The 15,468-nt window shown below is 42.0% G+C and overlaps 1 protein-coding gene across 2 annotated transcripts; it reads left to right on the forward strand.

Annotated features, from left to right (window-relative positions):
* The first annotated feature begins 3,924 nt into the window (after positions 1–3,924).
* LOC104983936 (cytochrome b-c1 complex subunit 7) lies at positions 3,925–11,438 on the forward strand. 2 transcript variants are annotated; one of them, XM_010833481.1, is made up of 4 exons: positions 3,925–3,996; positions 6,740–6,811; positions 7,647–7,813; positions 8,470–8,681. In XM_010833481.1, the coding sequence occupies exons 1-4, from the start codon at positions 3,978–3,980 to the stop codon at positions 8,545–8,547; spliced, it is 336 nt and encodes a 111-aa protein (XP_010831783.1). In that variant the 5' UTR covers positions 3,925–3,977; the 3' UTR covers positions 8,548–8,681. The 2 variants fall into 2 exon arrangements, with proteins under 2 accessions (XP_010831783.1, XP_010831784.1); XM_010833482.1 differs by lacking the exon at positions 3,925–3,996 and adding an exon at positions 4,381–4,591 and having other exon boundaries at positions 8,470–11,438.
* Positions 11,439–15,468: the final 4,030 nt, after the last annotated feature.

Genomic DNA, 15,468 nt, shown 5'->3' on the forward strand with positions numbered 1-15,468 from the left:
AACTTTAGGGATAGTTAGTTGTGCATTGGGGTTCTATGTGTTGGATGTCCTGAAACTGAGAAACTAAACTAACTCGTAACTGGTTGGGGTCTTCTTATTAATGTGTTTTACTCATTCCCTCAACAGAGTAGAATACAGTGGTGAGTGTGGCATAGATACATGTCTTCATGGAGTTCTCTAACAGACGAGCTCAATAAACGGAACACAGGGACTTCCGTGGTGGTACAGTGGATGAGTCTGCCTGCTAAAGCTAATGCAGCGGACACAGGTTCAATCCCTGGTCTGGGAAGAGAGATGCGGTGGAGCAATTAAGCCCATGCGCCACAACTACTAAGCCCACTGTCTAGCCCAGGAGCTGTAGAACCTGTGCTCTGTAACAAAAGAAGCCCACACAATGAGAAGCCCATGCTCTCCATAACTAGAGCATTGCTGCCCACTTGTAGAAATGAAGACCCAGTGCAACCAACAATAAATTACTAAAAAAAAAAAAAATAGGGAACGTGGAAGAAGGTTCAGCCAGGAGGCATAGCATGGAACCAAACTGCTTGGTCTTTCTAAGGCTCAGAACTTCATTTTGCCTTAGTTAACTACCGACTCAGAACAGGCTAGCTATGCTGCTGTAATGAACAACCCTAAAACCGCATATGATTTAGAATGTGGACGTTTTTAATCAGAGACGTTTTTAATCTCACACATGTCCAACTTGGGGCCAGATAGTTTCTGTTCCACATTATCTGAGTGACGGAGGTTGGTGGAGTTTCAACCATGTCTGGAATGTAACCCATCTATGGAAGGGGAAAGGAATGTGAAAAATTGCTGTTAAAAATTTCTCACATTTTTCTTTGTCAAAGCATCACATAGGCATGCCTATCTTTAGGCATGGAGAAGTGCAATCCTGCCATATGCCAGAAGGAAAATAAAAAATGATTTTTTAATCAATTCTAATGGCTATCAGCAAATGTCCAGGCTCTCTAGGCTTAATACCTATTGTTCAGTCACTAAGTCATGTCCGACTTGGCAACCCCATGGACTGCAGTGCACCAGGCTCCTCTGTCCTCCAGTGTCTCCCAGAGTTCGCTCAAATTCATGTCCATTGAGTTGCTGATGCTATCTAACCAGAGTTGGACGCTATCTAAGCAGAGTCCTCTGTTGCCCCCTTTTCCTTTTGCCTTCAATCTTTCCCAGCATCAGAGCCTTTTCCACTGAGTCCGCTCTTCCCATCAGGTGGTCAAAGTATTGGGGCTTCAGCTTCAGCAACAATCCTTCCAATGAATATTCAAGATTGATTTCCTTTAGGATTTGATCTCCTTGCTGTCCAAGGGACTCTCGAGTCTTCTCCAGCACCACAGTTTGAAAGCATCAGGTTTTTAGCGCTCAGCGTTCTTTATGGTCCAGCTCTTGTTATCCACACTACTACTGGAAAACCCAAAACTTTGACTATATGGACCTTTATCAGCAAAGGGATGCTTTTAAATATGCTGTCTAGATTTGTCATAACTTTGCTGACAAGGAGCAGACATCTTTTAATTTCATGGCTGCAGTCACCATCCACAGTGATTTTGAAGCCCAAGAAAATAAAATCTGCCACTGCTTCCACTTTTTCCTCTTCTATTTGCCATGAAGTAATGGGACCAGATGCCATGATCTTAGTTTTCTGAATGTTGAGTTTTAAGCCAACTTTTTCACACTCCTCTTTGACCCCCATCAAGAGATTCTTTAGTTCCTCTTCACTTTCTGTCATTATAGTATCATCTGCGTATCTGAGGTTGTTGACATTTCTCCAGGAAATCTTGATTCCAGCTTGTGATTCATCCTAATACCTTTAGGGGCTGGATTTTGTGACAGTCCTGGGTATAACCCCTTGAAAAGGTTTTCCTTCTCTTGTCACCTTCACCCTGGAACCAGCAAACAAACTTGAAGTGTAGGGAAGAAGGGAGAACAATTTAATGAGTTCTTGTAAGGCAATTTGCCAGCTTACAAATGTACTGCATTTCTTCCTATCTTCCAACTTCACTTTGGCTAATCTAGTCTGGGAGCAGGCATTCATTACCTTTTTAGTACGGCATATAGTGCTGAGTAATACAAGAAATTGTGGTGTCACAGAGGAAAAAAAAAAGGAAGAAGCCAACAAGATTTTAGATCTGGATTGTGACTAAGACCATTAAACCTTTCAAATTTACAATTAGATGGCATTCTATACTGCCCCAAATCTCAGCTTAGGACATAAGAAAACAAGCGGTTTCTGGTGGGTAGTTGCTATGAACTGAATTGTGTCCTCCCACCACCACTCCCCCTGCCCAAACTGCAAAACTTTGGGAGATAATGTATGTTTAGACGAAGCTATAAACATGGGACCTTCATGATGGTATCAGTGTCCTTGTAAGGGATACAAAAGAGCTTGCTCTCTCTGCCATGTGAGGGCACAGTAAGAAGGGCACCCTATACAAGCCCCTGGAAAAGAGCTCTCAACTGAAACTGACCATGCTGGCGCCTTGCTCTTCTGCTTCTAACTGGAGAGAACTGTGAGAAAGTAAATTTGTTTTTTTAAGCTACCCAGTCTATGGTATTTTGTTACCATAGACTGAGCGGCCCAAGACAGTAGTGGTGCAGAAGTTCATCAGCAACTCCGTAAGCATCAAACATCGTAACCAAACCCGACTGTTTTGTCTCTAGGGTATTTTGTTGTTTTTTAAATACTTTTAAATCTCTTTAATACACCTGGAGTTTATTTTGATAAAAGGTGTAAAGAGATGGTCTGACTTGTCCCCTGGGCCTGCCTCACCCACAAATTAACCAATTATTCTGTTCTGCAACCTTTAGTAAAATTCTTACCTCAACAATTTGTGATCCTGCTGTCCCTAGTTTTTTACACTTTAGACTTAAGTTGGACTAAAACCTTTAAAATGTACTTTTACCTTAAAATTGCATTAAAATTCTGCTGCAGTTCAAATTTAGTATTAAATTGTTCTTCTCAACAAAACTATCACTGAAATGGCTTGATGTACAACTTCAGCTGGAGAAACTGAAGGTGGGAGAGGGTTAGTTTCCCCTGGATCAGTGGTGTAGCATATGGCCCTAGAATCAAGGAGTGCCAAAGTTGTATCTTTGGGGCTTCCCTGGTGGCTCAGTGGTAGAGAATCTGGCTGCCAATGCAGGAGACACAGGTTCGATCCCTGGGTCAAGAAAATCCTGTGGCAAAGGAAATGGCAACCCATTCCAGTATTCTTGCCTGGGAACTTCCAGGCACAGAGGAGCCTGACTGGGCTTTAGCCCATGGGGTTGCAAAAGAGTCAGTCAGGATTTAGCAAATGAACAACAACATTTTATCTAGAGTCAGATTCTGTAAGGTGAATCTGGATTCCTCCTAGTTTAAGTGCCCTTGGACAATTTATGCAACATTTCAGAGTTTCAGTTTCCTCTTCTCTAAAATGGGTACAATCACAGTATTTATCTTACAGGTTTCCAATGAAATGAAACTAAGTCCATAAAACTTTTAGCGTGTTGCTTGACACAAAGGGCGCAGTTATTATTGCCCAACCTCTCAGAGCTCGTCAGTAACAGAAGCCAAGCTAAAGATCTGGTGTTCTAATTCCTTGCCTGCGTGAGTGCTAAGTTGCCTCAGTCTTGTCCGACTCTTTGCGACCCTATGGACCGTCGGGTCCTCTGTCCATGGGATTCTCCAGGCGGGAATACTGGAGCGGGTTGGCATTTCCTTCTCCAGTTCTAATTCCTCGCCTAGTGTTTTTCCCCACCTTGTCGCAGGGAACCTATCGCGGTTCCACGCCTACGAGATTAGCATAATCGTGACCGACAGGTGCAGGACCTCTGAAGAGCCCAAAGGCTGGTCGCCAGAACTGCGCCTGCGCGAGCGTCTCCCCGCCCCCTACGCGCCTCCTACGTGACGCAACGCGCCTGCGCCCTGGGCCCGCTCGACCTCTAGGACTTACCCAGGAGGCAACGCTCTGTGTAAGGTCAATATGGCGGGGCGGCCAGCTGGTAAGTGAGGGGCTGCCTGCCTGGCGGGCATCGCCGCCCTGAACCTTTTATACTCGCAGCAACTTGCTGCTCTCCCTGTGCTCGGTCTAAAAGGCCAGGTTTATAGCGGGAGGGAAGGAGGCGGCTCCAGCCCACCTCAGAGACGCCTTGGGCCCACTCCCTTTCAGTCTCCGGGGCCGGCTGTTGGTGAAGGTGCCCGCGGTGGCCCCCATAGCCCTGGCGCTCCGGATGCTCGAGCTCTGAGCCCTTCTCCTCTCGACCTTAGAAGAAGTTCAAGGGCACCAGGAGATAATTAGAGGCTCTCAACCCAAATGAACCGAGCGTTTACTGTGAGCCAGGCGCTGGCGTGTGCATTAGCTAGGTCCGTTCTGTCAGCGCAAGGACAGTGTCCGTTTTCCTTGTAGGATGGTAAAATAACTGAGGCGAGTGGCCGGAGGAATCAGGATTGGAAGCCTCGCCGCACCTCTCTCGCGCTTCTCAAACGGAATTTAGAGGCAGCTGAGTGAGTGAGGGTTACGGCGAAGCTTTAATAACCTTGGCTTATCTGGAACATCCACTTGGTCTTTGGATTTGGAGACATTTGCATCTATTCTAGGTATTGGAACAGATGTGTTTATTATGGAATAGGACGCAGATATTACTGGAATAGTTAAACAGCGTGAAAAAAATACAGTCCCTTCCCCGCCCCCCACTCCCCGCGCCCCGCTTTTTGTCGGTCCCTAACCCGCCTGCCAGTGCAGGAGACGCGGGTTGGAACCCCGGGTGGGGAAGATCCTGTGGAGTAGGAAATGGCAACCCGCTCCAGTATTGCCTGAAAAATTCCATAGACTGTGGAGGCTGGTGGGCTCCATGGGTCCACTTTGCGACCATGGGGTCGCAGAGAGTCGCAGGCGACTGAACACACACACACCTCCTAGCTTTTTTTTTAAAAAAAGTTGGTCCCTATTTCTGTACCTCCAGCAGTTGTTAAGCTATTAGGAAACACCAGATTGCCAGAAAAATTCGTTACCCATGACCTTGAGCTTTGGGGGAGTGGCGGAGACATTTAAAAATTCATTATTTCCTTAACTAGACAACTACTGAAGACATTGTGCTTCAGTGCTGTGTTTGGAAACTACATAGACCTGGCCTCAGCTCCATCACTGGCTGCCTCTGATCTTGGATGGGATAATTTATGTAATACTTACTGCTCTTTTGCAAGGATGGGTGGGTTGTAAGTAACTCAGGCAAGGGAGTAAAACAAATAGAAGAGTGCCTGGCACAGGGTAAGTGTTCAGTGAATATTAAACATTATTACGATCACTGGTAACTATGTTTTCAAGTAATTCTCTCCTACAAGTGTGTGTAGATTGTTGACGCTTTGTTAATTGTTACTTTAGAAGCATTAATTTCCAAAGAGAGTTACCAAAGCTGTGATGTCTAAGAGGTTGAATCAAAAGAGAGTTTGTTTTCCTTCCTTGGTTAGGGACTATCCCTAAGACAAAACTTTAAAAGAAAATTTAAACTTTCCGTACCTCCCCTTCTGTACCACGTCTCTCCTGTAAACATCAGACACTGTCATGTTGCCTTTAGCTCCTACTGGGTAGCCCATCAAGCTCAGTTCTGTTTCGGAAAGAGTTTTAACGTTACCTGTTTCTCCTCATACACTTTGAAATAATTCATTCCCTCCATGGAAAGTTAGCTGCTGGGGAAGAGGGCTAGTCCATATGGGATCAGAACCCTGCCAGAAATACATATATTTTTAAAGAGAGTAGCCAAGTGAAATAAAAGTAATGTCAAATAAAAGTTTTGGAAGATGGGGGTCATTTAGATCTGCTAGTGTATCGTGAAAGCTCATATTTTCATACAACTCCAACTCCCTTGAAAAGTTTAGAGTTATTTCCTGTAACCTGTTTCTGAAATTGCAAATGATGGAAAAGTTCCCAGTTTCTTTTCCATCTCCCACTCCTTTAATTCTAACAGCAGCAAGGGGACATAAAGGAATGGGATGCTTGACTTTGAAAAGCTGGAGTGGCAGTACAGTTGCCCCTCCGTATCCGCTGGTTCCACACTGGAGGATTCAGCCAACCTCCTGATGGAAAATAGTTTGAAAAAAAAATTTCACAAAGTTCGAAAAAACAAAACTTGAACTTGCTGCTCTCAGCCATCTATTTACATAGCATTTATTTTGTATTTACATCGCTCTTACATTGTATTAAGGTGGCAGTGGTAGTAAAGAATCCCTCAGGAGACTCAAGAGAGGCAGGTTTGATCCCTAGGTTGGGAATTTTGCCTGGAGGAGGAAATGGCAACTCACTCCAGTATTCTTTCCTGGCAAATCTGAGGGACAGAGGATCCTGGTGGGCTACAATCCATATAGGGTTGCAAAGAGTCATACATGACTGAGTGACTAAGCACAGCCCAGAGAAGATTTAAAGTAGGAAGACGTGCTTGGATTATATGCAAACACTGTACCATTTTATATAGAGGACTTGAGCCTCTTGGAGTTTGATATCTGAGGGGGGTCCTGAAATCAGTCCCTTGCAGATAGTGAGGGACTGTAGTCATACCTATAGGTCTTTCAGGTGTTTGAGTTTATCCTTTTTCCTTACTGTCCAGTTTTTACCTGCAATCACTTGCTGATAGACCAAGTAAGCAGTTTTTACCTACAATATATAGAGTATATGCTTTTAGAAGAAATTCCTTCCTGTGTTTGCATTCTTTTAAGTGGGATTATTAGCAATTAATAGTGTGACAATATCAGTTTCAGCATCAAGCAGGTGGCTGGAAGGTATTCGAAAATGGTATTACAACGCTGCCGGGTTCAATAAACTGGGTGAGTATTTGTGCTTTTTTATTTTGTTTTCTTCTTTTTCTGAGTATAGTGCTTTTGTAGGAGTTATTATGGATCCTCAGAATACATGAACTGTTTGTACCTGTGTACCTTAAATTTTAAAATTAAGTCACATTTTATTGTTAAATCCGTTTCCTTTTTATTATTGAGAAGAGAGGGATGGAATTGTCCCAAATGTATGAGGTGGACATGATTTATGTTCTTGAAATATGAGAGTAGAACATTTTCCCTATTATATGTTCCCTCTCTCAGCTCCTCTCCTTAGCATTTTAAAATTTAAGTTATGTGAACTTTGAAAGTAGAGATTTTTCAAATGTGAAAATTGTCTGCTGTCTTTACAGTTAGTTGATTTCTGAACTTTTTTTTGGAACTTTATACTTGGTGAACTTCATCTTTTGTAACTGAAGCCTGATGGAAGCATCGTTAAATGTTAATGGTTCCTTAGTACACTGTCATTTTAAGGTTCTTTAATTCCTCGAGCTCAGAATTACAAACTATACTAAGGTAGAGATGTGGTTTATTGATATGTGTTTAAAAACATGGTAGACATTTTAAATGTTTTTAAAATTACTGTAGATAAAATGTGAACTTTGTGGAAATATATTTTAAAAGACTCATTGTTTCCACAGTACCATTTAAGAAATAATCCATTAAATAACCCATTATTGTATGTGAAATGGCATTGAGTTTCCATCATAACTATTTCTGGATATATCACCCAAGTTAATGACATAAGTTATAAGTCAAAATTTTACTTATTTTTTAAGAAGTTATTTTCAAGGTGCATATTCATTCTAACTTTGTTTTTTTACCATAGGCTTAATGCGAGATGACACAATACATGAGAATGATGATGTAAAAGAAGCCATAAGAAGGCTTCCTGAGAACCTTTATAATGACAGAGTGTTTCGCATTAAGAGAGCACTGGACCTCAGCATGAGGCAGCAGATCCTGCCTAAAGAGCAGTGGACAAAATATGAGGAGGTAGGACAGTTTTTGTGTATTTAATAATGTTGGCCATTAAGAGTTGAATATTAGAAACAAAGAAGACATTGATTTGTATAGTGCTTTAGAGTTCTTAAAGTTGTGTCAGATCAATATCCTTATGATAGTCTTGTGAGGTTAGAGCAAATGTTAGCTCTGTTTTAGAGATAAACACATTGAGATCTAGTGATGAAGTGACTTTCCAGATCACTAAACACATCCCTGAGGTAGAGATCCAGGAGTAGAATCCAGGTCTCCCTCCCAAGCCATGTTCTCCCTCTGCACTCTGCTCGAATGAAGAAAGGGTGGTGTTTATGTGATCGGCCCCTTTAGTGGCTTTCTGGCTCCTAGAAAGGCTGAAGCAATCCCTCACCCCTGGGACTGCATTGAAACTAGGCCAAACCTTGTAGACTCTCATTTCTTTCTCTTTGACAGACTCTCTGATAACCTATCAGAACAGCTTATTAACAATATTTTTGTGGCATTTTACATAAGTGAAAAGCAGACAGTTTTCAGTCTGCTTGAGAATATATTTTCTTAAGTTGGAAATAAGTTTTGTAGATTTCTTTTTTTGTTTAATATTAACCTGTTGAATATTTGGGATATATCAATATGTGATGATGGCATATACTATTTTTCTTTTGTTCATTTTTTAGGATAAATCCTACCTTGAACCGTATCTGAAAGAGGTTATTCGGGAAAGAAAAGAGAGAGAAGAATGGGCAAAGAAATAATTCAGTAATCTAAATCTGTGGATACAGCTGTTCTCAAGTATTTTTATGAAGTTGGTTAAACCTGAAGTGTACAATGTAGAACTATTTGGGCTGTAAATGTATTACTTTAAATAAATATTATAACTATTGTTAGAGTTTTGGAGTTCTAAACCTTATTCTGAATAACTACTGAATTTATGTTGCTACTGTAGATAAGCAAGATATCTCGAAGCCCCAGCAGGGCCTTCCTTGCAAGGATGGAATGGGGCAAGAAACAAACACCAGGGACTTTGTTTTATCTGAAGTAAGTAGCACGGGGCTTCCCACGTGGCACTAGTCGTAAAGAATCCTCTGTCCAGTGCAGGAGACATAAGAGGTGCAGGTTCAGTCCCTGGGTTGGGAAGGTCCCCTGGAGAAGGAAATGGCAACCCACTCCATCCAGTCTTCTTGCCTGGAGAATCCCCATGGACAGAGGATCCTGGCAGGCTACCGTCCATAAGATCACAGTCAGACACGACTGAAGCGACTTAGCATAACATATATAAACAGCGCAGCAGACTGGCTCTCACACTTTGAAAGTTACTGAATGAAAGGAGAGAAGATTCAGCCCCTAGTTTGCCAGGATTGGGAAAGAGCCATTATCAACCACTGTTGTCCAAATAAATTTTGCATCCTATCTTTTAAAAAAAATTATGTATTTAATCCCAATATGGGTCTGTATAAGTTATATATATGTGCTCCTGTGCTAATATGTATTTCAGAAAATAAAAAGTAGACAATAGGCAAGACATTTTGTCCAGCTCCCAGTGACTTTTCCACTTAGGAAATGATCATTAAAGTCTATTTTGGGACTCCCCTGGCAGTCCGGTGGTTAAGATGCCACACTTCCATTGCAGGGGGCACAGGTTCAATCCTTGGTCAGGGAACCTAAGATTCTACATGCGTAGCGGTGCAGCCAAAAAAAAAAAAAATCTGTTGTAAGCGTTAGATAGTAATGATATTTAAAAGTAAAGCTATAGTCCAGTTACATGTTAGAACCATCCTATAATGTCATCATTCCCACCCCTAAATTCTAAAATGCTTATTTTGGTGAAAGAGAACACAGAACCACAGCAAGTAGGGGAAGGAATTGTGGAACCTACAGTCTACAGTGTTCCATAAGCTAGTGTGTGGTACACCATCTCTAATTGGGATTGTCCCTTGAAAAAGTGTGAAAGACAATTTTTGTATTTAGAGGCATGCCTCAGAGATACAGTGAGTTCAAGTCCAGACCACCACAATAAAGCAAATACTATAACAAAACGAGTCACACAGTTTTTGGTTTCCCAGTGCATGTAAAAATTCAGTCGCTCAGTCGTGTCCAACTGTGACCCCATGAATCGCAGCACGCCAGACCTCCCTGTCCATCACCAACTCCAGGAGTTCACTCAGACCCATGTCCATCGAGTCAGTCATGCCATCCAGCCATCCTGTCCTCTGTCGTCCCCTTCTCCTCCTGCCCCCAATCCCTCCCAGCATCAGGGTCTTTTCCAATGAGTCAGCTCTTCCCATGAGGTGGCCAAAGTACTGGAGTTTCAGCTTTAGCATCATTCCTTCCTAAGAAATCCCAGGGCTGATCTCCTTCAGAATGGACTGGTTGGACTCTCAAGAGTCTTCTCCAGCACCACAGTTCAAAAGCATCAATTCTTCGGTGCTCAGTTGTAAAAATTACAACTGTACAATTAAGTGTGTAGTAGCACTGTGCTTTAAAAAACCAATGTATGTACCTTAGCTAAAAGATTCTTGCTAAAAAATCCTAACCATCATCTAAGCCTTCAGCAAGTTATAAGATCGAAATCACTGATCACCATAACAAATGTAATAAGTTTGAAATGTTTCAAGAATTGTCAGAATGTCACAAAGACGTGTTCCAAATGCTGTTGGGAATTGGCGCCAATAAATGTGCTGGACACAGGGTTGCCACAAACCTCCCATTTGTAAAGAAAATCAATATATGTGAAGCCTAATGAAGGAAGTATGCCTGTAGTTAAAATTTCTGAAACAATCAGAAGTGGGTGTGTACATTTGACATATATTTTTATCACAGAGTGAGAGAAAATTATGACAAACATGTTTCACTTTAAATGGGCAAAAGATTCCTTCATTAGCGTGAGGTACTAGATTCAGCCACTAGGTGGTGATGCACTGCAGCTTGACTATTAAAAGGGGCACAGCACCACCGCTGCCGAAGATTTGTCCGTTCTGTACGCCCCACTCCCTCCCCTTCATTTTTCAGGATGACAACACCTTATGAGGTTTATGGCCATCAGGAGAATTTACTACTAAGCTATATACTGATGTAATGAAATTTAATATACGAGAGTAATGAATTATGGGATGTTATTTAGTTTCAGGATTTTATTACTTCAATCAGTTTTGACCATATTTCCTTTTATATGATTGCTCACTCTTTAAACATACCAGATGACTGTATAAGGAACACCTAATAAAGTCTAAAGATGTTAAAATACATATATTTTAATTTATTTGCCATAATTTGTTTAAATTCTGGTTGTACTGGTGTTCATATTAAAAGCCACAACATGTTATAAGCTGAGATCTCAGGTCAAATGGTGCCTCTCAACTATTTTGCTAAGAAATTTCTTTGTATTTATTAACAACTGAGCAAGGACGAAGAACTGAATTGTTAAAAGTTTGTTAATTTTTAGCATAGATTACAGAAAGCTTGTTAGTATTTGAGTGGGTTATGTATTATGACAAAGTATTTAAAGTGTTATTCTGGATTCTGACTATATCTCACCTACAGTTGAAAAAAATTATTATTTGCTTGACTTTGTATTTTAGTATATTTGCCTATTTTGGCATAAATGCCAAAAATGTAATTTCAAAATAAATCCCTGTGAAATTTCTGCTAACATTCAATTGAATCATTGTTCTATTAGTATTCTAACTATTTTGAATAAAATTTTTATACATGCCTATGAAATTGTATCTATAAGTCAAGAAAGATAATTATTTGTTTTACAAGACTCAGCTTCTAATTCCTTATGCATACATTTAAAACATGGTGTGCCGGTAAACTAGAAACTAGATGCCAACTATTTAGGCGATCATTATCCTTTAAAGATGGACATTTCAGCTATAAAATGAAGCAGTTTATGAAATGAGTCATTATTTTAGGAACAAAACATCCTGTGTCTGTATTTTTAATTTATGCACTTATTATTAGGATGAACTAATATCAATTGATGGAGTATCAATCTTGTAGCAGACACTGTTCTTATGTTGTCTCTTAATCCTCCCTGCAACCTTCTGACATGATTACAACCATTGTATGGAAGAAGAAATTGGGCTTGTTCATTATATACATACACATACATATATACATAAAATATATATATATATATATATATATAATAAAGAAATAACAATTAGAACCCTGTACGAAACAACTGATTGGAATTGAAAGGAGTACCACTGGGCTGTCTGCTGTCGCCCTGTTTAACCTATACACTGAGCACATGAGAAATGCCGGGCTGGATGAGCTGGAATCAAGATAGGCAGGAAGAACATCAATAACCTCAGACTAGCAGATGATACCACTCTAATGGCAGAAAGTGAAGAGGAACTAAAGAGCCTCTTGATGATGGTGAAGGAAGAGAGTGAAAGAGCCTGCTTAAAACTAAATATTAAAAAAACTAAGATCATGGCATCCGGCCCCATTACTTCATGGCAAATAGAAGGGGAAACAGTGGAAGTAGTGACAGATTTCCTCTTGGGCTCTAAAGTCACTGCAGATGGTAACTGCAGCCATGAAATCAGAAGACGATTACTTCTTGGCAGGAAAGCTATGACAAACCTGAACAGTGTGCTGAAAACCAGACGTTACTCTGCCAACTAAGGTCCGTATAGTAAGGCTATGGTCTTCCTGGTGGTCTCGTGTAGTTGTGAGAGCTGGACCATAAAGAAGGCAGAGCGTGAGGGAATTGATGCTTCCAAACTGTGGTGCTGGAGAAGACTCCTGAGAGTCCCTTGGACAGCAAGGAGATCAAACCAGTCAGTCCTAAGGGAAATCAACCCTGAATATTCATTGGTAGGACTGACAGAGAAGTTGAAGCTCCAGTATTTTGGTCACATGATGCCAACAGCTGGCTCATTTGAAAAGTCCCTGAAGCTGGTAAAGATTGAGGGCAGAAGGAGAAGAGGGTGTTAGAGGATGAGATGGCTGCAAGGCATCACTGATGCAGTGGACATGAACTTGGGCACACTTTGGAAGATGGTGAGGGACAGAGAGGCCTGGCGTGCTGCAGTCCATGGGATCACAAAGAGTCAGACACGACTGGGCAAGTAAACAGCAATATATATATATATATATTTGGTGTGTGCTTTCTGTGTCTCATGCTAGGAAGAAGCTAGGTGTAGGATAGACTTTTTGAACATTGGCGCTGTTGACATTTTGGGCTGGATAATTGTTTATTGTGGGACTTTCCTGTACAGTGTAGGGTGTTCAGTAGCATCATCCATTTCCTCCAGTTCTGGCCACCCAAAATGTCTCTAGGCATTTGCTAAATGTTCCTCTGGGTGACAGAATTGCCTCTACTTGAAAATAACCAGTACAGGGGATACAAAGGGAGAAACCAAGATGGTGGAGATTGACATGTAAATAGATGTATAAATATGTAATATATGTAAACAAGTGTGTAAATTTGTAAAACTGTATACACTGGGTGTTACGGATACATGGAAAAGGGAAAATAAATCAATTTGGCAGGTGATCACAGAACACCCACTGACAACTTAGCGGATTCCAAAATGGTAAGCAGAGCCAGCCAAGCTAAGTGGAGGAAGGTAAACAGGAAAGTGCAAAGCAGGGCGTGTGCCAAGGAAAGAGACTTCACGCTGGTGGAGTGGCAAGTGTCTGGGAGGTGAGGCTGATGGAGCCTGGAAGGTGCACGCCATATTGAGGTGCTTGCACTTTATGAGCAGGAGAGCGTTTGAGTAGATTCTAGCAAGTAAAAATCCCCAGAATTTTCAAGTGAGGTTAAGGGGGATGAATGTTAAACGTTTCTCAATACTGAACTGCCAATTTGCTTTTTAAGACTGTAATAATTTGTACTTTTCTCTGGTGGCTCGGTGACAAAGAATGAGCCTGGCAATGCAGGAGTTGTGGGTTCAATCCCTGGGTTGGGAAGATCCCCTGAAGAAGGAAATGGCAACCCACCCCGGTATTCTTGCCTGGGAAATCCCAAGGACAGAGGCTACAGCCCATGGGGTCACAAAAGTCGGACACAACTTATCGACTAAACAACAACAACAAGCAAGCAAGCATGAGAGTTCTCAGTGCACACCTGCCTGGACCAAGTATTTCATTAAGAACAATCTTGGTGAGTTTGGTTGGAGAAAGGGTTTCTTGTTTAAATGTGTGTTTCTTGGATTGAGTAAACATGCTGCCATATGCTGTTATCAAGTTGTTTTTCCTCCTTTATCATGTCTGTGTCCTTTGCCTATGCATCTATTTTTATTTTCACAGCATTTTCTTTCTTTGTTTAGTTTTCTTCTTAGCTCCCCTGCTCCCCACCCCCCAATTTGGGTCAGTTCTTATCTATTTGTATGAGACCTTTATATATTTAGACAGTACTCCTTTTATTCAAATTTGCTAAAAAGATACTTTCTTATTCTGTTGTTTGAATGTTGTTCTGGTTATATTTTGGATGCCTTTTCAACTTCGTTTACAGTGGGTTTTGTCAAATGGAAGTTTCTAATTTTTATGTAGTTCAGTCTATCAGTCTTCTCCTCTGTGGTTTTGTCTTTAAGGCCATGTTTGAGAAGTCCTCTCTTTACTCCATGGTTATATAAATATCCAGTGAGGTTTTTCATCTAGTACTATTAGCTGTAAGAAGTAAAACCATAAATCTTTAATCCCTATGGAATTAGGTATATGGTGTGAGCTGAGTACATTTTTGAGAGATACTAGGAGGTCAGTGGCAACCCACTCCAGTACTCTTGCCTGGAAAATCCCATGGATGGAGGAGCCTGGTAGGCTGTGGTCCATGGGGTCGAGAAGAGTCTGACATGACTTAGTGACTTCGCTTTCACTTTTCACTTTCACGCGTTGGAGAAAGAAATGGCAACCCACTCCAGTGTTCTTGCCTGGAGAATCCCAGGGACAGGGGAGCCTGGTGGGCTGCCGTCTATGGGGTCGCACAGAGTTGGACACGACTGAAGCAACAGCAGCAGCAGCAGCAGGGGGTCCAGTTGGTAAGGCTGGATGATCAAGCTCATGTGCAGGGGTGAAGGTGGGAGGTAGAGAGACAGGAAGAGGAGACCCACTAAGGGGGATCCCTTGAGGATTGTTCTTGTTCAGTCACTAAGTCGTGTCCACTCTCTGCAACCCCCATGGACTGCAGCACACCAGGCTTCCCTGTCCTTCAGCATCTCTCGGAGTTTGCTCAAATTCATACCCATTGAGTCAGTGATGCTATAACCATTTCATCCTCTGCCGCTCCCTTCCTTTGCCTTCAATCTTTGCCAGCATCGGATGTGAGCTGGTAATCAGCCCCTTCTGTGGGCTTGTTTTCTGTAAGATTGTTCCCCGTGCTGGATATTCCAGATCCACTCTCTACACATCTCCATCCCACTCTGTGCCCCGGAGACTGATGTGTATGGACTGCATCTACGGACGCCTTGTCCTCCGGCTTCTCACTTGGGCTCGGCCAATGGGAAGTTACCTGCAGAAGAGGACAGACAAGCAGAGGGACTGGGGTGTCTGTTCCCCCAGCTCACTCCTGCTGGGCTGCGGGTTGGCCATCCCTCTGAGGACTCCTGCAGCTCTCTTCCTCCCCACATCCATCTCTTGCTGGTCCCTTAACCTTGCCTGTCCTTTTTCAGTAGATCTTTCGTTGAATATCCCTTGGTTGCAGGAGCCTGACCTGCAGCTGAGAC

This window comes from Bison bison, unplaced genomic scaffold (genome assembly GCF_000754665.1).
Source record: "Bison bison bison isolate TAMUID 2011002044 unplaced genomic scaffold, Bison_UMD1.0 scf7180017863702, whole genome shotgun sequence".
NCBI classification, from domain to species: Eukaryota; Metazoa; Chordata; class Mammalia; order Artiodactyla; family Bovidae; genus Bison; species Bison bison.